Source organism: Diabrotica virgifera, chromosome 5 (assembly GCF_917563875.1).
Source record: "Diabrotica virgifera virgifera chromosome 5, PGI_DIABVI_V3a".
NCBI lineage: Eukaryota > Metazoa > Arthropoda > Insecta > Coleoptera > Chrysomelidae > Diabrotica > Diabrotica virgifera.
Window position 1 is genome coordinate 19,906,223 of NC_065447.1, and position 21,416 is coordinate 19,927,638.

General features: G+C 30.9%; 1 protein-coding gene across 1 annotated transcript in view; it reads right to left on the minus strand.

Annotated features, from left to right (window-relative positions):
* Positions 1-888: 888 nt before the first annotated feature.
* The window catches only part of LOC114333796 (nuclear receptor-binding factor 2), a 29,185-nt gene continuing 8,657 nt past the window's right edge, over positions 889-21,416 (minus strand). The window contains exons 2-4 of the mRNA XM_028283799.2: positions 8,172-8,517; positions 7,181-7,441; positions 889-1,116 (exon numbers count right to left, since the gene is read on the minus strand). Of these exons, the coding sequence (XP_028139600.1) occupies positions 914-1,116; positions 7,181-7,441; positions 8,172-8,517 (810 nt within the window). The 3' untranslated portion in view covers positions 889-913. The remainder of the gene's footprint in view (positions 1,117-7,180; positions 7,442-8,171; positions 8,518-21,416) is intronic.

The following is a 21,416-nucleotide window of genomic DNA, read 5'->3' on the forward strand; positions in this document are numbered from 1 at the left end:
GCATAATCAGATACAACTGATCTAACATAATTCTAAGAAAACATTAAACAAACAACTACAAAGTTGAGGAAACCACGCTACGGGGTATTCCCATCTCGACTCACTATAATCCTTTAGTCCTTTATGATACCCCAGGTACATTTAAAAAACCCCCCAGGTCGGCTCGAAGATTAACAGGTAGGTATTAGTACCCCATTAGTAGGTATAATCATAATTTTATCTTGGAATTATAGATTAGGGAAAATTTCTTATTAACATAGAAAAACATCCTACCCTCAATACCCCTTCCTTCAATATTATACAAAAATTTTGGGTTATTTGCGAATTTAAGAAACAGTTTCTCTTGGTTGGAAATGTTGGCCGTGGAATCTATTTTGCTACTGATACATATGATAAAGCTTGGTTAGATATTTGAGACATATTGACTGTTTGGGTATCTAGTACGCCACTGCTCATGTAATCAAAAGCAATTACGTTTTTATCTTGAAATTATCCCTAATTTAGCTTCTATGTATTATGGTAAAGGTTCAGCTCTTTATCCATTTAAATAAAAATATATTGCCGATTGTAGAAGTTATTCTATAAATATGTATTTTTTTCGTTGAGATGTAAAATTATTTGATATTAGGCTATGTATACTTATATATCTATTTAATAAAGTTATTCTATAATAATGTATTTTTTCCATTGAGATGTAAAATTATTTGATAGTAACAATTAATATCCCATGAGCCGAGCTGGTATATTTTATATCGGGCAGTTTTAATCTTTGCGCCGACTTGGGACCTTTTTTAAAAGATCTACCTGTTTCTTGGGCCGAGATAGACACTGCCCCACTTCTACTAGCTAAATAAAAAATTGAGTTCAGAAAACTGACACAAATAAATATATAAAATAAATATTTTTATCATATTTAATTGTTATTAACATTGCTACTCTTAATGAGGCTTAGAAAGTCGAAGTTAGGCATCTCTAGAGGAGCTAGCTGTGGTAAATTCCTGCTTTCATTAACGATGTCTGGGCTCAATTCGCTGCAAGGTGAGTAAATATATGGAGATGTGCCTCCTGAAGAATCAGTCACAACTTTTAAACTTGAATTATTCTTAGTTTGTTGAGCTAAAACATTAAAAATAGTGCTTATATTAGTAAAAGATAATAATATATGTCAAAATAAAACTATGTTTATTTTTAATAAAACAGCATTTCGTTATTTTAAGTTATTTATAGTTTTAGGTGGCATGACTCTATAATAATTGTAGTTTGATTGACATTTTGTAAATTATTTGATAGTTGTCAAAAACTCATAGGTAAGAAATAGCATTATTCTCGATTCTCTTTTTAGGTTTGTATTTTTTAGTTAGAGTTGTCGATCGGACAGCTCAGTGGGACTAGCGGCTGACCGCCACTTCACTTCGCCGTGAAGTATGCGAGTTCAAGCCCAGCTAGGTCATCGGAAAAACAAAAAAGGCTAACGCGTCAGTATATAATTCTAAATATGAATCTGGCGCTTAGACTGGAATATGCGGGCGTCTGATCGGTCTATGAGGGAGCAGTACGGCAAGGGATAAGGGCTTGCGGCTCGGTGATACTCCCCCATAGATCCCTACCGAGCGTTGATCCCATAGATCCCTACCGAGATCCCTACCATAGATCCCTACCGAGAAAGGGCGTTGATGCCTAAAATACCGGTGTATATTATTGTGTTTTCAATTTTATCAATCGAAGGCAAAATAAAAATTAAATTAATTTTTTTTTAAATAACGCGGGCACATAAATTTGATACATCATGTATATTGAGCTGTAAATATTTATTAGAATTTAGTTTGGATGTAAGTGGATTTCTCTTTTAATGAGTTTTCCGATGAACCATTAAAGACTTTTGTGAATAATTAAAGTGAAAAGGACGATATATTTAGGTTTAAAATGAAAGTTTGTTTACTACGGAAACTATAGAATCCACAACTGGATGTAATTATCATTTTCGAGAAAAGTGGTTTTAAAAGAAAGTTTGGAATTTTAATATTTGTTTCAACCCGAGTAAATGTTGTAGAGTTTCCCCGAAAGTAATTAAGGATGGTCGGAATAATTTTGAAAATGACTGTTAGTCGAATGGAAAAGTCGATGTTTCTGATTCTTGGCAATGTGGAAGAGGAAAAGTGGATTGGATGATTGAGAGAGTTTGAAAAAGAAGTCATTATGTTTTTGGCATCGCTGAAGAACAGTTCGACGTTTTCGTGGATAGATAGTTAGCAAGTACCAGTGGCTGTTTGATAGTGGAGAACAGTGTTGAAAAGTGGAACGAGAGACAGATCAAATTGAGACGAAATACCTCTTTGATTCTGTATTATTGTGAGAAGGAGAGCAGAGAATTTTTGGAGTTTTGTTTGAATCGAGTACGTGTCAAAAGAGGCCCGGCTTGTTGGAGAATTGGTGCTGGTATGCTGATAGTTTTGAAGCTGGAGAACGGAGAGGGCTTTGATGAGTAGCCTTTAACATAGTCAACGAGGGAGAGCTGTTTTGGGTCACGAGAAGACACCAGAGTGAGTGAAGCAAAAGGTCAGTCAATTTATGTAAAAGAGATTTTTATGTTCGGAAACTAAATTTTTGAGTAAAAAGCATATGAATTAAAATTCCAATATTTCTAAAAGTAAATAGGAAGTATAGCTAATCTTGCGAATACATAAATTTGTTTTGTTTAGTTTGTTTTACCAAAGTCATCGGGAACAAACCGATAAATTGTTTTTTTTAACTATAATAAATTTAAGTGGTAAAAATGTCATTTGGAAATCTGTGTCCACAGGTTTTTAGATTCGATAGATTTTAGAGTATTGATTTTGATAAATAAAAGACAATTCTGTATTTTTATTTTAATATTTTGCTTTATTTCTTTTCCCTATTTTATCCCGATTAGGATCAACTAAGAGATACTGAACCCACGAGAGAAGATAAGTATAACGTGAGATAATTTGGATTTTTTTTTAATAGTATAAAAAGGCACCCTGAGATTTTTTATTCAATTTTTATGTATGATTTGCGACAATTAAATAATTAATCAAATAAATAATAATTAATATAAAATTAATAAGAAGCAGATCATAACAATATATATTTTTTTGAAAAGGTAAAGTTTTCAATCCTAATAGCAACATTAATAATGAAAAATATTAAAAATATTACTAAAAGATTTTTAAATTGAAAACTTATTGGTCCATTTCCCTGGTAACACCTCCATGGCTTCTAAAATTTGCAAGCCAGATGGATGCTGCAGTGAAGACAAGAGGGAATTCTAAAAAGTTGCAATTCACAACCCCCGTCTGAAGCTTGGTAAAGTTCCAACGGAAAATGGACCTAGTTACTCTATAGGAGTAATACTAATATAAAATAAAAATGTATACCAAGTTTTCAATTTAAAAATCTTTTAGTAATATTTTTAATATTTTTCAATATTATTAATGTTGCTATTAGGATTGAAAATTTTACCTTTCAGTTGCCAGATGACGCTAGTCCCCTACTCCATACACGTCAGTTGCAATGTGGGGATAAACTTTCATGGTTTGGTCACTTCGAGCAGAGAGCAGCAGGCCTACGCCTCTCCGATGATGACTCCAATAAGAGACGAAAATCGTCGATTCAGAGTGATGGACTGCGCTCCCTGTTCTAAGTGAAAAATAAGATTGTTTTGCCTTCGCATTGCAACTGAATAAAAATGGTATACATTTTTGTTTTTATATTATATATTTTTTAGTTATTAAGGTATCAAGGGCATTATCTATAATACCCGTGGTGCCTTCAACATTTACTGTCCGACTAAATATTCTTTATATGCAAAAAGTTTGAATGAATTTTGAATTAATTGGTTTTCAAATAAGTACATTTACCAGCAATAGTCGTAACGTAATTGTGGTAACCATAGTTTTACTTATGGTTGTTATTTGTCAACTTGACAGTATTTAACTAGTTATTTAAATTTAATGCCCTAGGGCGTTATTTTCAAAAGGGTATTAAGTACGTTAGGGTATTAAATCGTACTTAACTGCCTTCGAAATCATGTCATTATTTGTCAAATAATATATCAGTCGGACATTAAAGTTATTTTAGTTATGTTAAGGTTTTTAATCTATCTTGTACATATTGTAAATAATAAACTCTTTTTAGATGAATTCGTATTGCTATCTCTTGCAAGAACAAGAGTATGAAACTAATACAGAGTGAGTTTTATGTATGGAAACCCTCAATTATCTCGGAAAGGACTTTCACGATTTTTATAGATTTTGGTGGGTAAGGACTTTCTAATGCAGCCGATATTATAGTGCTAATTACATTGTTGTCAGATTTTCCGTTTTTCTGGAAATCTAATGAACTTTCTTATTTCAAACGGAACACCCTGTATATTTTTTGCGTTTTGAAATTCTTAAGAAATGCTGATTATCTTTTACTTGATATTCCCTATACCTAAATGCCATAATTTAGGAGTTATTGCTAAATTTATTTAACAAAAATTAAACAAATAATTATAAAAATCAATTTTTTCGGCCCGGGTAAACATTATTTTAGGTTGTTTGGATCATTGGGAACAAAAAAGATCTTTTGTAATTTTTCTCTAAAATTAATTGTTTCCGAGTTATAAACAATTTAAAACTGAAAAAAAAAAGAATGTGTGTGTACTTTGTACGCACGTAAGAAGTTATACTTCTATTATATGATTTCAACGAAATTAATATACTTTAAACAGTTTATTTATATTTTATTTAAATGTTGAACTAATTTTAATACTTACTACTTTTCAAAACAGTACCAAAATTTAAAAAAATAAAAGAATAAAACACACAAACACATTGAAAAATGCCGCAAATGATTTCTGAACAATAATTGTCGGAATTTTTTTTAACTAAATACGTATTTTCTGAAAAAAAAAAATATAATAAATATATGTACTAACAATCATAAAATGTACAAAAAAATAAAAGTTTCTATTGGGGTTCGAATCCGCTTATGTTTGCGCAGTTAGTATTGGAATTCATTCATCTTACACTTTTACCCACGGAGGCACATGTATTATGTGGGAAGATCGACGAACTAAACGGTTTAAACTTTTGACAGTTCTGAATTTAACCAAATTATTTTGATTTTTGTAGAATATTGAAATATACAACAAAACATAGAGTAATAAAACAATGTTTTAGGTGAATATTGATAGAAATTTTGATGGTAATCAAATTATGTAAATCAAAGCATTACATACTATTTTGGTATGTTCATTTTAAATTTTCCAAATAGGTAGGTAAGATACCTATGTAATTTTTTATTAGGATACTGAAACATTTACAATTATTACGAACCTGTCACTTTTAGAAACTATTTAAAAAGTCACTACAATTATAAACTTGCTTTTTTCTCTGCCATCACAACAATAAAAACTAGTATACACAACATTTATTTATCCATAATATCCAACAATTATTGACAGATGATTTTAACACCCAATCAGATCCCGTATAACGTTTGAGCGACTAATAAGATAGCGTCGGTGTGCGCATGCGCCAGGGAATGTAAAAATTCACCCTCGTATCTAAAGAAGTATAATTTCAAAAATTAAATAATGACGATTTTCAAGGTTCAAAAGCAAAAATAAAAAATATTATTTTTGAAACTTCGAAGTACCCAAATTCAAGCTCAAGCCTTATTTTATCAGCTACCGATAAGTAATTTGAGCTTGTTTCATTTTAAAACATTGTTTTTTAGTTGTTAATGCACTTCTTCTCATATGCACTTCATTAACAATTAAAAAGATATGTTTTAGAATAAAATGAGCCAAAAAATCTTATGGCAACTATTAGAAGAAGAGTTGAGCTTGAATTTAAGTAGTTCGTAATTTGAAAGATTAAATTTTTTGACTTTTTAAACCTTCAAAATCGTCATTATTCGATTTTTTTCAGTTTTAAATTGTTTATTACTCGAAAACGATCAACTTTAGAGAAAAATTACAAAAGACCTTTTTTGTTCCCAATGATTCAAAGAACGTAAAATAATGTCTACCCAGGCAAAAAAATTGATTTTTATAATTTGTTTAAATTTTATTTTAATAAATGTAGCAATAACTCCGAAATTATGGCATTTAGGTATAGGAAATATAACATGAAAAATAATCAGTATTTCTTAAGGACTTCAAAACGCAAAAAATATACAGGGCATTCCATTTGAAATAAGAAAGTTCATTAGATTTCCAGAAAAACGGAAGACCTGACAACAATGTAATTAGCACTATAATATCGGCCGCATTAGAAAACCCCTACCTGCCAAATTCTATAAAACTCGTGTAAGCCGTTTTCGAGATAATTGAGTGTTTCCATGCATAAAACTCACTCTGTATATACTAAGTATATCTAATAGTAAAAGTTGATCTATTATGTCTTCTTATTTAAATAATTGTTGCTCATCTCTTTACTTTTAAGAAGTATGTAAAATGGAATAAGAGATATCATGAAAGGAGAAGATATAATTAGATTTAATAAAGCGCAGACACATATGACTGAGACACAGACAGAAGTAAAAACGACTGCCAGATGGAAGCCAGAAAGGCCTAGAGAGATGGGAGGACCAAGTCATGAGATATATCAAAATCATGGAAGTGAGAAACTGGAGGGACCTATTCACAGATGGAAATAAGTGGAAAAAATTGTAACAAAACCCACATTTTGTGAATCAAAGATGTGAAGTAAGAGCAGCAAACATTCCCATTACGAATGAGAGGCCTTGATGATGATAAGTTTTATATTGCATACCTACTGTCAAATAGGTTAAAATTGATACAAAACCTTATATTCGCTCCGTGTGTGACCATGGTGGGGATATATGAAACGATGCTACTGTCTGTCCCACCTTGACTTTACAGTACACGAACATACAGCAATACAATCCTTATGGAAGTTTTTAGCGCGTTTTAACCACCCCCAAGTTAAAAGCGCACATCAGCATAGGGTAGACTTTGTTTCTCGATCTATTCCCTACTTACTGTGAAAATATCAAGTAAATCGATGTAGTAGGATGGAATTCGGAGCCAAATACCCTCATTGACTGCCCTATTTCTCTAATACATATATCTTCTTAAGTTCTAATAAAATCATATTTTTCTATACTTGAAAACCTTCTAATATAAAACAAATACATAAATAATTCATACCTTTTTGTTTTTCTCCTTCAAGTACCCTGATTGTAGCTCTAAGTTTCTCAATCTCTCTGTTTCTATCATCTAATTGTATAAGAAGACATTTAACAGAATCTCTAAGTTGTCCACTGAGTACTTTCAGTTCTTCAATGATCTGAGAGTCATCTTTTGGATGTTTGTTACCAATTACTTGAGTTGTTTCTTTTTCTAATTTCTCTTCGTTGTCACTGGTTGAGTATGATTTTATACTATCGTTATCACTGCCGCCTCTTTTGCCTACAAATAATGAGAAATTATAATTATGTGATTTACAGAAATAAAAGGCAGATATCGAGCACTGAGTTTTATTAAACCTTGCTCAAATATACTTTCACTCCTAGAGCATCTTCAGGGGCATCTGAAATAAGCCAAGAAAAAATATTATTTTAAAACGAGACAAAGTTGTAAAACTTCGACAAAAAAACTCGAAGATGATGTGTATAAAAAATGAAGTGTTGAATTTTTGCATTTTGAAGTTTTTTATAGTATACACATAGTTGTTCTCACAACTAATTTTATATTGGAGTTAGAAATTTTATGATAAGTTTATGTTATTTTACGATAAATTTTGACAACGTACAAAGCTAATTTCATTGACACAGTTAAGGAATGCTTGTGTTTAATGTTCCGCCAACGTGAATAAAATAACAAAAAGAAAATATGTTATTGATTTTTTTTATAAATTGTTTATTTATTTATTAATCAATGATAATAAAAGAATTTATTAAGCTACTTCACATGTAGCTGTAATAATGCTCCAAAATTTTAAAGCAAAACTTAAATTTGACATTCTATTTATTTGATAACGTCAAATTTTATACTATAACCTGTGATCGGAAAAATACCCACTTTCTGTCACTTGCTGTTGTGTTTAGTAAATTTCCGACTTATTTTGTATGCTTTAAATGATGACGCACGGGTAAAGACTCGTGGACTCAACTGTAGAAAAGTTTCAAATTACGCTTACCTAGATAATCAATTAAAGAGTCATGCACTTCAATTGTCCTGTATATAGCAGCTTCTAGACCTTCTCCATTCTCTGGATCATTACTGGGAACAGATATCCTTCTTTTCTGTAATTGAGCTAACTTCTTATGATTCTCGATCTGTGATTGAGCTTTCTTCATCTGTACAAATTCGATTTGTTTTTTGTGATATTCTTTTTGAAGCTTTAATGATTCCAAAGACCTCGCATTTTCTGTCAAGTTTAAACTATCTTCTAAAAGTTGAATGGCTTGTCTATGACATTCTATGCAGTCTTCATACTTTTTTTGTCTGAGTAAAGCCTCGGCCCTCCTTTGTTGTTGGTGTGCCTAAAAATAATATAAGATTTGGTAGTGAATGATAGTAAAAATGAGATCAACAAATATGTAATAACTACAGGGGACTGACGTTTTAACACGCAGAGTGTAGGCGCAAATATTTTACGGCTATCCCTACTTTTTCTGTCATTACACGGCAAATTATGTGTAGTAAAATTCTCACTGATATGGATATGTAAACATTACTTGACAATGTCATCATTAACTGTAAAGAGATGGCTTTTGAATGTTCTTGGATAACTGTTACTTGTATAATTGCAAATAATTAATTCACTTAATTTATATGATAATTTTTTCACTAACTATGTATTCAGTGATTGTAATAATTTATATACTGTACAACAAAAACTAATACTCAATCCAGAAAAGATTAAAAGTGATAAAGTGATTTTTTAATAATATATTGTTACTATGGAATGCTTACAACTTTGAACATCTTTTTAGCAACAAAATACTTGGATCACAGAATATATTATCCTGGTGTATTCTCTGCTTGTATCTTTTATAAATAATAAACAATAAATAACTTTTTATTAAGTTCACGTCTTAAATCAATTATTTATCAAATACACTATCAATATTGAGTCCGCTTCTTTTCATAATATTTATGGATGAAATAATAAGAGAAAAGAAACAAAGAACTAAACCAATATACATAGGATATAGGAAATTAGAACAAATAGGGATGACAGAATGTGCATTTGCGGATGATGTGGTTATTACAGCAGGAAACGAGAAAGGCCTAAGAGAAAGCTTGATAGTATGGAATGAGGTATTAACAAAATACGGTATGAAATTGAATAAGAGTAAGACAAAGACAATGGTAATAGATAAAAATAGGAAAAGGATAAATGCGCAAATAGATGGAGTAGAAATAGAGCAAGTCAGTAAATATCAATACCTAGGTGTAATATTTGAAGAAAACGGAAAACAAGAAATAGATATAAATTATAGGATACAAAAAACAAATAGACTATATTATGCAATAAACAGTGGATTTGTAAATAGACGAGAAATATCAAGAAAAACGAAAATGAGTGTATACAAAACTGTGTATAGACCTGTACTTACATATGGATGTGAATCGTGGGTATTGACAAAAAGGGATAAAAGTAAATTGCAGGCAATAGAAATGAAATATCTAAGAAGAGTAATGGGAGTGACAAGAAAAGATAGAGTTAAGAATATAAAAATAAGAGAAGAATTAGAAATAGAACCAGTAGAAACTTATATAGAAGAAAGACAGCTGGGTTGGTGGGGACACCTTCAAAGAATGAGTGATAATATACCTGTTAAAAGAATCTGGGAAAGCAGAAATATAGAAAGGAAAAAACGTGGTAGACCAAGAAAACAATGGAATGCAGTAATAATGGATATTTTGGAAAAGAGGGGAACAACATGGGACGATGCCAAAAAACTAACAGAAAACAGAAAGATATGGAAGAAATTTACGAAGAACAAAAAAGAATAAAAGAAACAGAAACAGATCCCTACACCTCAGGGTAGAAGGGATAAAGATTATATATATATACTATCAATATTATTTAATCAACAACTCAAAATAATCCCGATCCCATATCAAACATTTAAAATTGTCACTATATTCTATTCGACTCAATGCGTTGTATGACAAAGAAAGCGAATGTTCGATTTGGAAAATATCACCACGGACATGGTGTCCATTTTTTTCAAATCCTGAAAAAACTAACAAATATTTTTAAAAAATTGAAATGCGGAATAAAGATTAAATTATTATCGAGGGCCGAAAGTCCCTTAGAATAAACAAAAAGTTTCTTTTGAATGAGATATTTGATCACACTACATTTTCTCTTAGTTTTTCACCCTTGTAACTTATTAAAATAAACATTATATAGTATTTTTACTACAAAAGCAAGATTACGTAGGTCAAAATTTCTGACGTAAGAGCACTGCCAAATCATTAGAATGTGACTTTTCATTATGGCCACGTTAATGGCATTACTTGTCAGATACTTTCTTTGTTTTTGTTTACTGTACAAATAATATCTCTAATTCTTTATTCTAATTAATGATGTCAATCAGTTTTCATTTCTTGACGAAATTTATTAATAATGCGCCGAAATATTTGTAATGTTAATTAAAGTAAATAAACATCAATTCTAAAATTGACATTTCTCTAGCTTTTCTTACCAGTGTCAACATGGTATTATAATAAGAAAAACGTAATCGCGATTATATTGAGAATTTTAGAATTATATTAATTAAATAATCATAAACATTTTTTATTATGAATAATATAAATTTTATGAAACAACCCTTTAAGTTAAATACTCCAGAAAATAATAATTTTATTTAAATATATTAGACAATCGTACTCTACTGATGTGACAGTTCGGTGTTGCTACATTTTTACTTCATTTCATACACAATTTGATTCAAAATATAGCTTTAAAACACTGTACTGTTTTTATAAATACCTACATATTAAATATAGCTTAATTTAAAATCTATTGTAATTATTGTTGTGTACCTCTTAATTGTGTTTGTGTACCTATTAATTATAATGCTTCTTTAATAGATTATTTTGAATCAGAACGAAATAATGGGATTCCCTTTTACCATTAACAGCAGAGAAGTAAGTTAAATAATTTAGATTTCTTAGATTAGGTTTATTAGAAATAACATTATTATTAGATTTACAGATCAGAAAGTTTTCTTATGAATTTTAGCGTTTGCAGTACTTTTAGTTTGCAGTAGTTTTAAAAATATTAAATAATCTGTTTTAATGATTATACCTACACTATGATAATATTGTTGTTAATTAATATATTTCGGCAAGTAATGACAACCAATTGACATCATTAATTAGAATAAATAATTATAGATATTATTTTTATAGTAAACAAAAAAAAAAAAGAAAAATATCTCTGACAAGTAATGACATAAACGTAGCCATGATGAAAAGTCACATTCTAATGTTTTGACAGTGCTCTTACGTCAGAAATTTTGACCTACGTAATCTTGCTTTTGTAGTAAAAATACTATGGAAGTTTTCAGGGACTTTCGGCCCTTGGTAAGAATGTAATCTTTCTTTCTGCGTATAAATTTTTCAAAAATACTTATTAGTTTTCTCAGGTTTCGAAAAAAATGAATCCCATTTAAATAGCATTGGAGCCGAAACTTTGCACCGATCCCCTTAAGTGCCAAACTATATTTTGCGATTCTGTCCGTAGCATAGTAAAAAATTACGGTCTATAATATGTATTATAGACTTTGAATAAAATTTATTCACACGGTGCCCTGGACCTGACTACTGTGTATATATTTTATACACAAAGCGCTTAACGTGTTAAAAAAAATTATAAATATTGTTATAAAATTATATCGACCTTGATAGAACGAAGACTGACTGAAGCTATGACGAATATTATAGGAGAGTATCAATACAGATTTATCAAGGAAAAGTCTACAACTAGGGCTTACAATACCGAGCCAAAATCTCAATACCGGTATTTGGTATTTAAAATTTCAAATACCGGGATCCCGGTATTAAAACCGGTATTATGAATAAAAAATATACACATATAAAAACCTATTAAGTTTTGTTTTGAAATGAGTAGATGTTGTTTATAACATTATATAGAGAGTAGGAATAGATAGATACAAAAAATGTGCAAATAGAAAAACTATATATTTGATTCCAGGATAAATGTTCCTTATAATAGGATAGTACTTTTACTTATGAAATTTGCTATTTGGAAATTAATTTAACTATAAAATATATTAATACAAATATTAACTTACTGAGACAAACATTTTATATAGATTACTATGTATTTAGACCGCTATATATTTTCAATTATTATTAATAATTCATAAAATAAGTGAGCTTAATTTATACACCACAATACACAAAAAAATGAAAAATAGATCTGAAAATGTAAAAACAATTCTGATTAATAAATCTTACGGCTTATTTATAAAATAAAGTAGTCTAATTTTAAATAGTTAAGAATTTTTATATAACTCATTTTATGTATTTGTATAGACGAGATTTAATAATTTGGTTGTAGAAGCTGATATAACCCTTCGCCTTAAATTAACGACATTCACGCTTTTAGAAAGCGCTATACTTGACTTGTATGTGTAATAAACGTGTTTAATAAATATTTTTTACAATGATATTGGTTGTTTGTCTTCAAAAATAATTTCTGGTAATAGCAAAAAATATCTTAGAAGAAAGTTTATTGTGCATCAATTCACTTTTTATAAATTAAGGTAATACCGAAATACCGGTACTTTTATTATAAATACCGGTATCGAATACCGGACAAAAATCGTCCGGGATCCCGGTATTCGGGATCACGGAATTCCGGTATTGTAAGCCCTATCTACAACAGATGCCATACATACAGTTACACAAATTATGGATAAAGCTCATGGATACAAAATAGAAATTGAACTGTTTTTTATAAATTTTCAGGAAGCATTTGATAATATAACGTTACCCTAATTAGCAAACCTCGCAACTAGGGATGGACTCGAGCCGAGCTTTTGAAAAGCTTGTGCTCGGCTCGAAATTTCGAGCCGAGCTCGAGATAGAAGCTCGGCTTGAACTTCGAGCTTGCAGGTTGAGCTCGTGGCTCGTGCCGGCTCGGCTCGAATAGTTCGAGCCGAGCCGAGCCGAGCTCAAAAACATAATAATGAATGTAAAATATAACATTCGTAGTAATTTTTAGTAATTCGTAGTAAGAAATAATAAGAAATTCACTAAATGCTTTTCACATAATAGCTACATACTCTGTCATAGTAACGTTAGGAGACAAGAAGAGTGAGATATTTTTTTTCTTAGATTAATGAACAAATAGGAGAAATTAAAAATGTTTATTTCACAGTTTGTCTTAATTTCTGTTTAAAAAACTATGATAATGTATGATTTTAGTGTTCGTCCTGAAATAATGTCAGTCTTTTTAAAATAACCCGATTTAAAGGAAGTCAAGAAAATAGGTTTATCGCTGAGAAACTATCTAGGTAGATATATTACGATAGTTTAATATAAATTTCAAATAAGATGGCATATTTGTATTAAGTATTATGACAAGATAGTGGATGAATTGTTTGATAACACCCGGATTTCGTATAGTGTAGTGATAATAAATAATACAAATAACAATAAAAAGTAAAGTCTAATACGACCAGACTAATCCATAAATAATCGGAGTAGGAAAAAGCAGCATATTTTATGAAAACATTTTTTTAAATATCAATATTCATATGTACATACAGTGTGGCCAAGCCAACTGGAATAAATTTATTATTTCGTGAATAAGCGCTTTTGGAAAAAAATTCCGAAACAGGTCGGTTTTTATTTTTAAATTACAATTTTTTGGCATATACTCGTATATGATAGTAGCTCATTTGAACGTTTATGAAATTCTCTATTCAGTAATATAAATATTAACATAATATACAGGGTGTCCAAATTTTTTTAATTAAATTAATTGACACAAAAATGAGAATGTATATGTAATTTATTTAATTCAAAATACATTTTGCTACTGTCAGTAAACAGAAAGAATGTTCATTTGACAAATAAACATAGCTTTTCACTTAAATTCAATGTTCAAGATGCCACTCACCTGCCTCTTGGTAGTTTGAACATTTAATTTAAGCGAAAAGCTGTGTTTATTTGTCAAATAAACATTTTTTATGTTTTCTGACAGCAGTAAAATGTATTGTGAATTAAATAAATTACATACATTATTCTTTTTGTGTTAATTAATTTAATTCGAATTTTTTTTTGGACACACTGTATACATAATTATGTTAATATTGATATTACTGAATAGAGAATTTAATAACCTTTCAAATGAGCTAGCACATGACCCCTATTCCCATTTAAAAAAATAATCGATTACGTCATCACGCCCAGATGGATGACGTCATTAGTATGATATATGTAGGTATTATATATGCCAAAAAATCGTAATTTAAAAATAAAAATCGACCTGTTTTGAGATCTTTTTCCAAAATCGCTCATTCACGAAATAATGAATTTATTCCATTTGGCTTTGCCACACTGTATAATACTGTTGGTAATATTGTAATGTAGTACCTACCACCTAAAAGGCCTGCATAAATAAATAAAAAATATAAATAAAAAGTATCAAGTATTTTATTGTCTTATATTACTAGATTCGCATAAAATAAATCTTTCACTAAACTTAATACAGATGAGTTGTAACTCTTTTTTTTTTAATTTAAGTAACTAAAAAACCTGTGTCACCTGAAAAATATTTTTGTACACTTACAGTCAATTGTAAATAGGTACATAGTATCTCCATTAACATTTTATATCGGAGATACTATTTAAAAAAAATTACATTGTTAATAAAAATCATTTACAAGAGGAAAGGAGGAAAGTGTAGGTATATATTTAAAAATAACATTATAACTCTATTCTTACCAAATTATACATATACGACTCTACTTCAACAATAAATAAAATTAAACCTAGAACTAATTTAAACGATTAAAATTTAAAAAAAAAATTGTTTTACACATTTTTCAAAATTGGGTTTTCTACCCAAGAGTTTAGACATAAGAGGCACTTAGCCGATTCATTAGTCAATCTATTGCGTTGTTTTCGAATAATTAAGCCAGCTTTCGAAAACAATCGCTCAGATGGTACGGACGTAGCAGGAATACTTAGTAAGTCTCTGGCCATTTCAGCAAGAACAGGAAATCTTCCTTTATTTACCTGCCACCACTTTAAAATATCTTCGTTGCCAGTACTTTTCGGGAGTGCTATGTAGTCATAGAATTCAGTACTTAAGTCTTTTGGTTTTGTTATGACCTTTGATTGATAATAGCTTTCGAAATTGATTTCAAGCTCATCTTGTACTTCCATGACCACCGACGATTCAGATGTACTTTGCGTTATATTTTCTACAGCTTGCTGATTTCCTTCATACTTTTTTAACAGTTTTTTAAACACTGAATACGATTCGTTCTTTAAGTCCCTTCCCCAAAGTGAGTTATCAAATGCTTCAAGTTTATGTCTTGGGTCTAAAATAAGTACTGCACAGTAAATCCAATTTGTTTGTCTGTAATGTTTTAAAATTTTATCTCTGGCCTTTTGAAATGCAGTTAAAAGTTGTTCATCTACACAGGAACGATTCTGTTTATCGTCAAGCAACTTTGATTGTAATTCGATTTTGTCTAACAGTATATTTAAACTGACTATCACTGATGGAAGCGTTGCGTATTTGTCTCCTCCAAGGTTTTCGCTTACTATTTTAAACATCTTTAAAAATTTACAGACGGAAGCTAACATCTGCCATTCGTTTTGGTGTAGTCGAAAATTGTTTAATTTATTGACACTGTCGCTTGCACATAGACAGTCGATCCCCTTTTTTAACTTTAATGCGACATCCAACATATCATGAGTGGAGTTCCATCTTGTTGGAACATCCAGAATAGGTGAAATCTGTGTAGATGCCCCAGCAGTTTGGCACGCACTTTTAAAACGGATCCGTAATTTTTCAGATTTTTTTATTTTCTTAAATATATAACGAATTTTATCCAAACAGTTAGTTGGTGTTTGAATATCTTCATCTAGAACATCGTTGTGTTCGAACTCAACCTCTTCATCTACGTTACTGCTTTCTTCATCTTCAGCCTCCCCTCCTACGTCTTCTTCTATTTTCAGAGACTTTAAGCAATCTTGAACAGCCAAGTTCAGAATATGTGCTACATATTTAAAATGTTGATTAACGCCATCAAAAGAAGGAATAAGCTTTTTTAACTCCTGCATGAACGTTGTATTTGCTGCAGTGTTGTCAACAGATATGCCTTGAATTTTCGATGTGATGCCATAGCTCTGCAAAGATTCATAAAACAACTTGGCAATATCTCTCCCAGTATGAAGCCCATGTGAAGGTGAGAAATCGATAACTACAGACTGGAGTTGCCAATGGTCATCAATAAAGTGGGCGGTGATCCCATAATAAGATTTTCCATTAATTGCTGTCCAGCCATCAATGGTAAAAGATATTCTTGATGTGTTTTGTTGTAGTATATGCATAACTTTTTTTTGATCCTGTTCAAAACGGGACACAACCATTCTCTTTAAAGCTTTTCGTCCAGGCAGGTTTATTCCAGGTTTGATTTGATCGAATAAGTTCCTTGTTGCTTCGTCGTCAAAAAACGAAAAAGGTAGGTATTTAGTGGCCACCCAATCAACGATAAAGTTTTCATCTTTAGGTTCATTCACGGATTTCTGCAATAAACATAAACGAGTGTAAATTACTTGATATTTGAATGTAAATTTGAATTATTTTTAAAATAAAGCTATTATTTTATTGTATTTATTTTGCTATTTATTATTTCCCAGCCAACATGAATTCACACTAAATTACCAGAGCCCGCTAATAGTTAAAATAGGATTGGAGGTCGTTGGGTAGGTACAATGAACTGCACACTAAAGGGATTACCGAATTGGGCGCTGAATTTTTTGAACTTTTTTTTTGGTTTTTCCATAAATAAACAAATTAAATTGACCTAGTCTTTTAGAAAATTATGAAATATAAAATATTTTAATTATAACTTTTATTTGTTCTTTAAGTCAATATCATTTACATTGTTAAAAAACTAAATCATTGAGAAAAGTAATAATAGATAATGAGAAATTATCTAATTGTTTATAATTATTATAGCAGCCCAGCGGGTAAACAAAATTATTTTTACCAACTTTACGGCAATTGAACCAACAAGAATATTAGCAAGAATAAGGAGACAATGGTTGTTAAGTGTTAAATGTTCTTTACGTGTTTTATATTTTAATTTTTGGTTCCTTTCAGACTTTTGTAAGCTTTGGTTTCAAACAACACAAAAATAGAAGTAATTAAAAACTAAATTATGGACGAAAACGGCAAGAATTACTTGTCGCAGACGGAAAAGTTTTATAAAAGTAAAATGAAAGTGATAAAACATGGTAAAAAACATAAAAGGGAGTTTGGGTGTGGTACCAATTATTAAAGATAAAATGAGATAAGTTTAAGGTGGTTATGGCGCGTACAATGCGCAAAGGTACCATTTCATCCAAAAAGCGAAAATGTGTGTCGCACCTGGAGCTAGTAAGAGAGGAAGAAGAAGCCGTTATGGTAAAGTTAGGAATGACATGGCGGTAAAGAATATTTATTCTGATGTGGCTCAAGACAAAAAAGGCAAATATGTATAATGATGATGATGTAATAGAAGAGAATATATTAGGCTATTGATTATGTTCAAAATAAGATGGCTAAAAGGAACTACAACGTTCACGGGGTTTTATTGTTTCTTGTTTCATATGGTCAATGGACCTCTAAATATGAAAAAACCGCGGAGTGCTTCCATTTACAGGGGTGCCTTTTTGAGAAAAAGGTGAATTAACCCCTATGAACTAAGGTGCATAGTATGAGTTCTATGCCCTTTTAGTACATACATTTCTACAGCAAAATTGTTCGAAATTAAATTTACTATTGAATTATCACCTTTTAAAGTTTAAAAGTGTTTTTTACAAAAATATATTAAAAAAATGCAAATTCATCCTTCTTCTTTAAAATGACGTTTGGCAGAGGTCATCGCTTATAACTCGACAACAACTAATTTTAGACAAATATCACAAGAGACCTTTTTTGCTCAGAATTATCCAAAGAATCTAAAAAGACCTTAATACTATCAATTTCTTTACAGGGCTTCTCATAAAGCCCTTATTTTACCATAATTTGTTAATAACAATTAAACGGACCATATTTGGGCTTCCAGACCACTTCCATTGGATTAAGCGACCCAAAAAACTTATAATACCACCATTAAATCACGGGAAGCTCGAACTTTCCCACGGGACCCCCTCTGTTGCGACTAGACAATGGATCTCGGATTTGCATTTTAGGTTAAGTAGGTATATCAATTTTCATTATAATTAATGCAATTGTTAGTGCTGAAAACTAACAGCTTAAAATTTTATAATTTTACTCAGTTTGACAACATTGTTTAACGTTAAGCAATTATTTAATGCCAAATATTTATCAGATTATTACATCGACCAAAATTTTATTAAGAAAATTCCCAAAAAAAACTGGTTATGAACAAAAAATTTTATTACACTTTTTTTTCCAACAATAATAAATAAAAACTGAAACATCATGCAAAAAAATAATAAAATATTATTTTTGAATATTTGCATTGTTTTGGCACATCGAAAACTTTGGCGTTAATACTTTGAATATTGACATTACAATAGTAAAATGTGTTCTTACCTTAATTGTTAAGAAATTATGAAGTGGTCCAGCTTTGCTAGTTCCAGTAATCCGGTCAACTTAGACATCAAAATGCTTGGCAAATAACAAAAATTGCCGGAGAGCCAAATTTTGGTGGAGAGCTAGGGTATACCATAACAAATAAAGTTTAAAAAGTCCCCATCGATCCCATGCGTGCGTCAAAAGTTATTCGGGGTCAAAGGTCAAAATTTGAGATTTTTTGGATTTTTTTCGAAAACGGTAAGTTTTATCAAAAAAAAACCTTAAACCAAAGTTGTAGATCTTAAAATTCTCTACAAAAATAGTCCTTACTATTTTTTTCCTAAGAGTGGCCATTCCTGAGATATCGCGATTCAAAGAGTCACATAATACATGATATGCACACGTTTCCACACCACCTGTGAGGTAGTGTACTCGGCGCGTTTTTTTAACCGTGGTTTCCCCTGTGTAGGCCTACTCCACTAACAATTTACCATTGTTTTGACAATTTTAGGATAATTTAAGGAAACAATACCGGTCAAGTTCTAGATATTACCTTATTATTGATATTGATTTTTGATATTGCTATTGATTATTAGGTTAACTATTGTTTTGATTTCTTTAGATATTTTAATCAGATTCATATTCTTGAAAGTCTACTTCAACAGTCAAGTCTTCTTCGATTTCATCTTCTTCCTCTTCCTCTTGCTGAACGTTCAAAAATTGTTCAAATGTGACTGAGTCATTGGTCTCTTCATTAAAATCACAGGAGTCTTCCTCTGTTGTACTAAACTGGACATTTGAGCAAGACTGACCTTGGCAGTTGGTACACACTAGAGAACACAGCAACCCGACTTTTTTACATCCACATTTGGCACTACAACCTTTTTTGCAATTGCAAAAAATAGTGTTAAGGAGTTTTTCTGGAGCAGGTGGGAGTGAGGTTTTAATCGGTTCCAGAGTATTATCTATTAATTTCCAACCCCGTCTTCTGGATTCAGTTCATTGCCTAGCCATGTTTGAACTTGATAATATACTCGATACAAATGTTGAAAAGCAGATGCTGATGTTGGATGAAGACATCATAGTTGTACTTGTTTCTTGTTTCGCGTATTTTTTACAAAAGTTAAGTATCGGTATTTATCAAGACAAATAATTGTTTTTGGAGCTCCATAAACCGCAAGAAGAAAGCGAATTCCTTCCGTAATTATTGTTTGCAGTGTAGAATCAAGTTCTGTAAAAACTTTACAGCAGTCAGTCAAATCCTTTTTTTCGAATAATTTAAGTACTGACGTTTTGCCCCTTCTGTACATTGCGGACGTAGTGTCGCAGCCGGTTATCGCATGTAAAAATAAAATGTACTTTTGGCATTTGGGATAAGCCGATAAACTATTCGAAGAATATATCTCTGTTCGCTGTTGAGCCCTTCCAGGTTTCAGAAAATAAAGAACTTTATCTACTGGAGTCCTTGCAGTAATCAGTACCAACAAATCAACACCTTCACCAACTACAATTGTTGTGTTTGTTGCCTTAAATTTTTCAATTGGTGTCTCAATTATAAGGACATCTGCGTCATTTTTAGCTTGTTTCACTTCAATATTCGCAGCTGTTAATTTGTCAGTTAACATTTCAGCTTTCTTTCAGCTTTTTTCTTGCGGTTTATGGAGCTCCAAAAAAAATTATTTGTCTTGATAAATACCGATACTTAACTTTTGTAAAAAATACGCGAAACAAGAAACAAGTACAACTACTATCATGTCTTCCTCCAACATCAGCATCCGCTTTTTAACATTTGTATCGAGTATATTATTAAGTTCAAACATGGCTAGGCAATGAACTGAATCCAGAAGACTGGGGTTGGAAATTAATAGATAATACTCTGGAACCGATTAATACCTTACTCCCACCTGCCCCAGAAAAACTCCTTAACACTATTTTTTGCAATTGCAAAAAAGGTTGTAGTGCCAAATGTGGATGTAAAAAAATCGGGTTGCTGTGTTCTCTAGTGTGTACCAACTGCCAAGGTCAGTCTTGCTCAAATGGACAGTTTAGTACAACAGAGGAAGACTCCTGTGATGTTAATGAAGAGACCAATGACTCAGTCACATTTGAACAATTTTTGAACCTCCAGCAAGAGGAAAAGGAAGAAGATAAAATCGAAGAAGACTTGACTGTTGAAGTAGACTTTCAAGAAGATGAATTTGATTAAAATATCTAAAGAAATCAAAACAATAGTTAACCTAATAATCAATAGCAATATCAATAATCAATATCAATAACAAGGTAATATCTAGGACTTGACCGGTATTGTTTCCTTAAATTATCCTAAAATTGTCAAAACAGTTAGTGGAGTAGGCCTACAGGGGAAACCACGGTAAAAAAAACGCGCCGAGTACACTACCTCGCAGGTGGTGTGGAAACGTGTGCATATCATGTATAATGTGACTCTTTGAATCGCGATATCTCAGAAATGGCAACTCTTCGGAAAAAAATAGTAAGGACTATTTTTGTAGAGAATTTTAAGATCTACAACTTTGGTTTAAGGTTTTTTTTTGATAAAACTTACCGTTTTCGAAAAAAATCCAAAAAATCTCAAATTTTGACCTTTGACCCCGAATAACTTTTGACGCA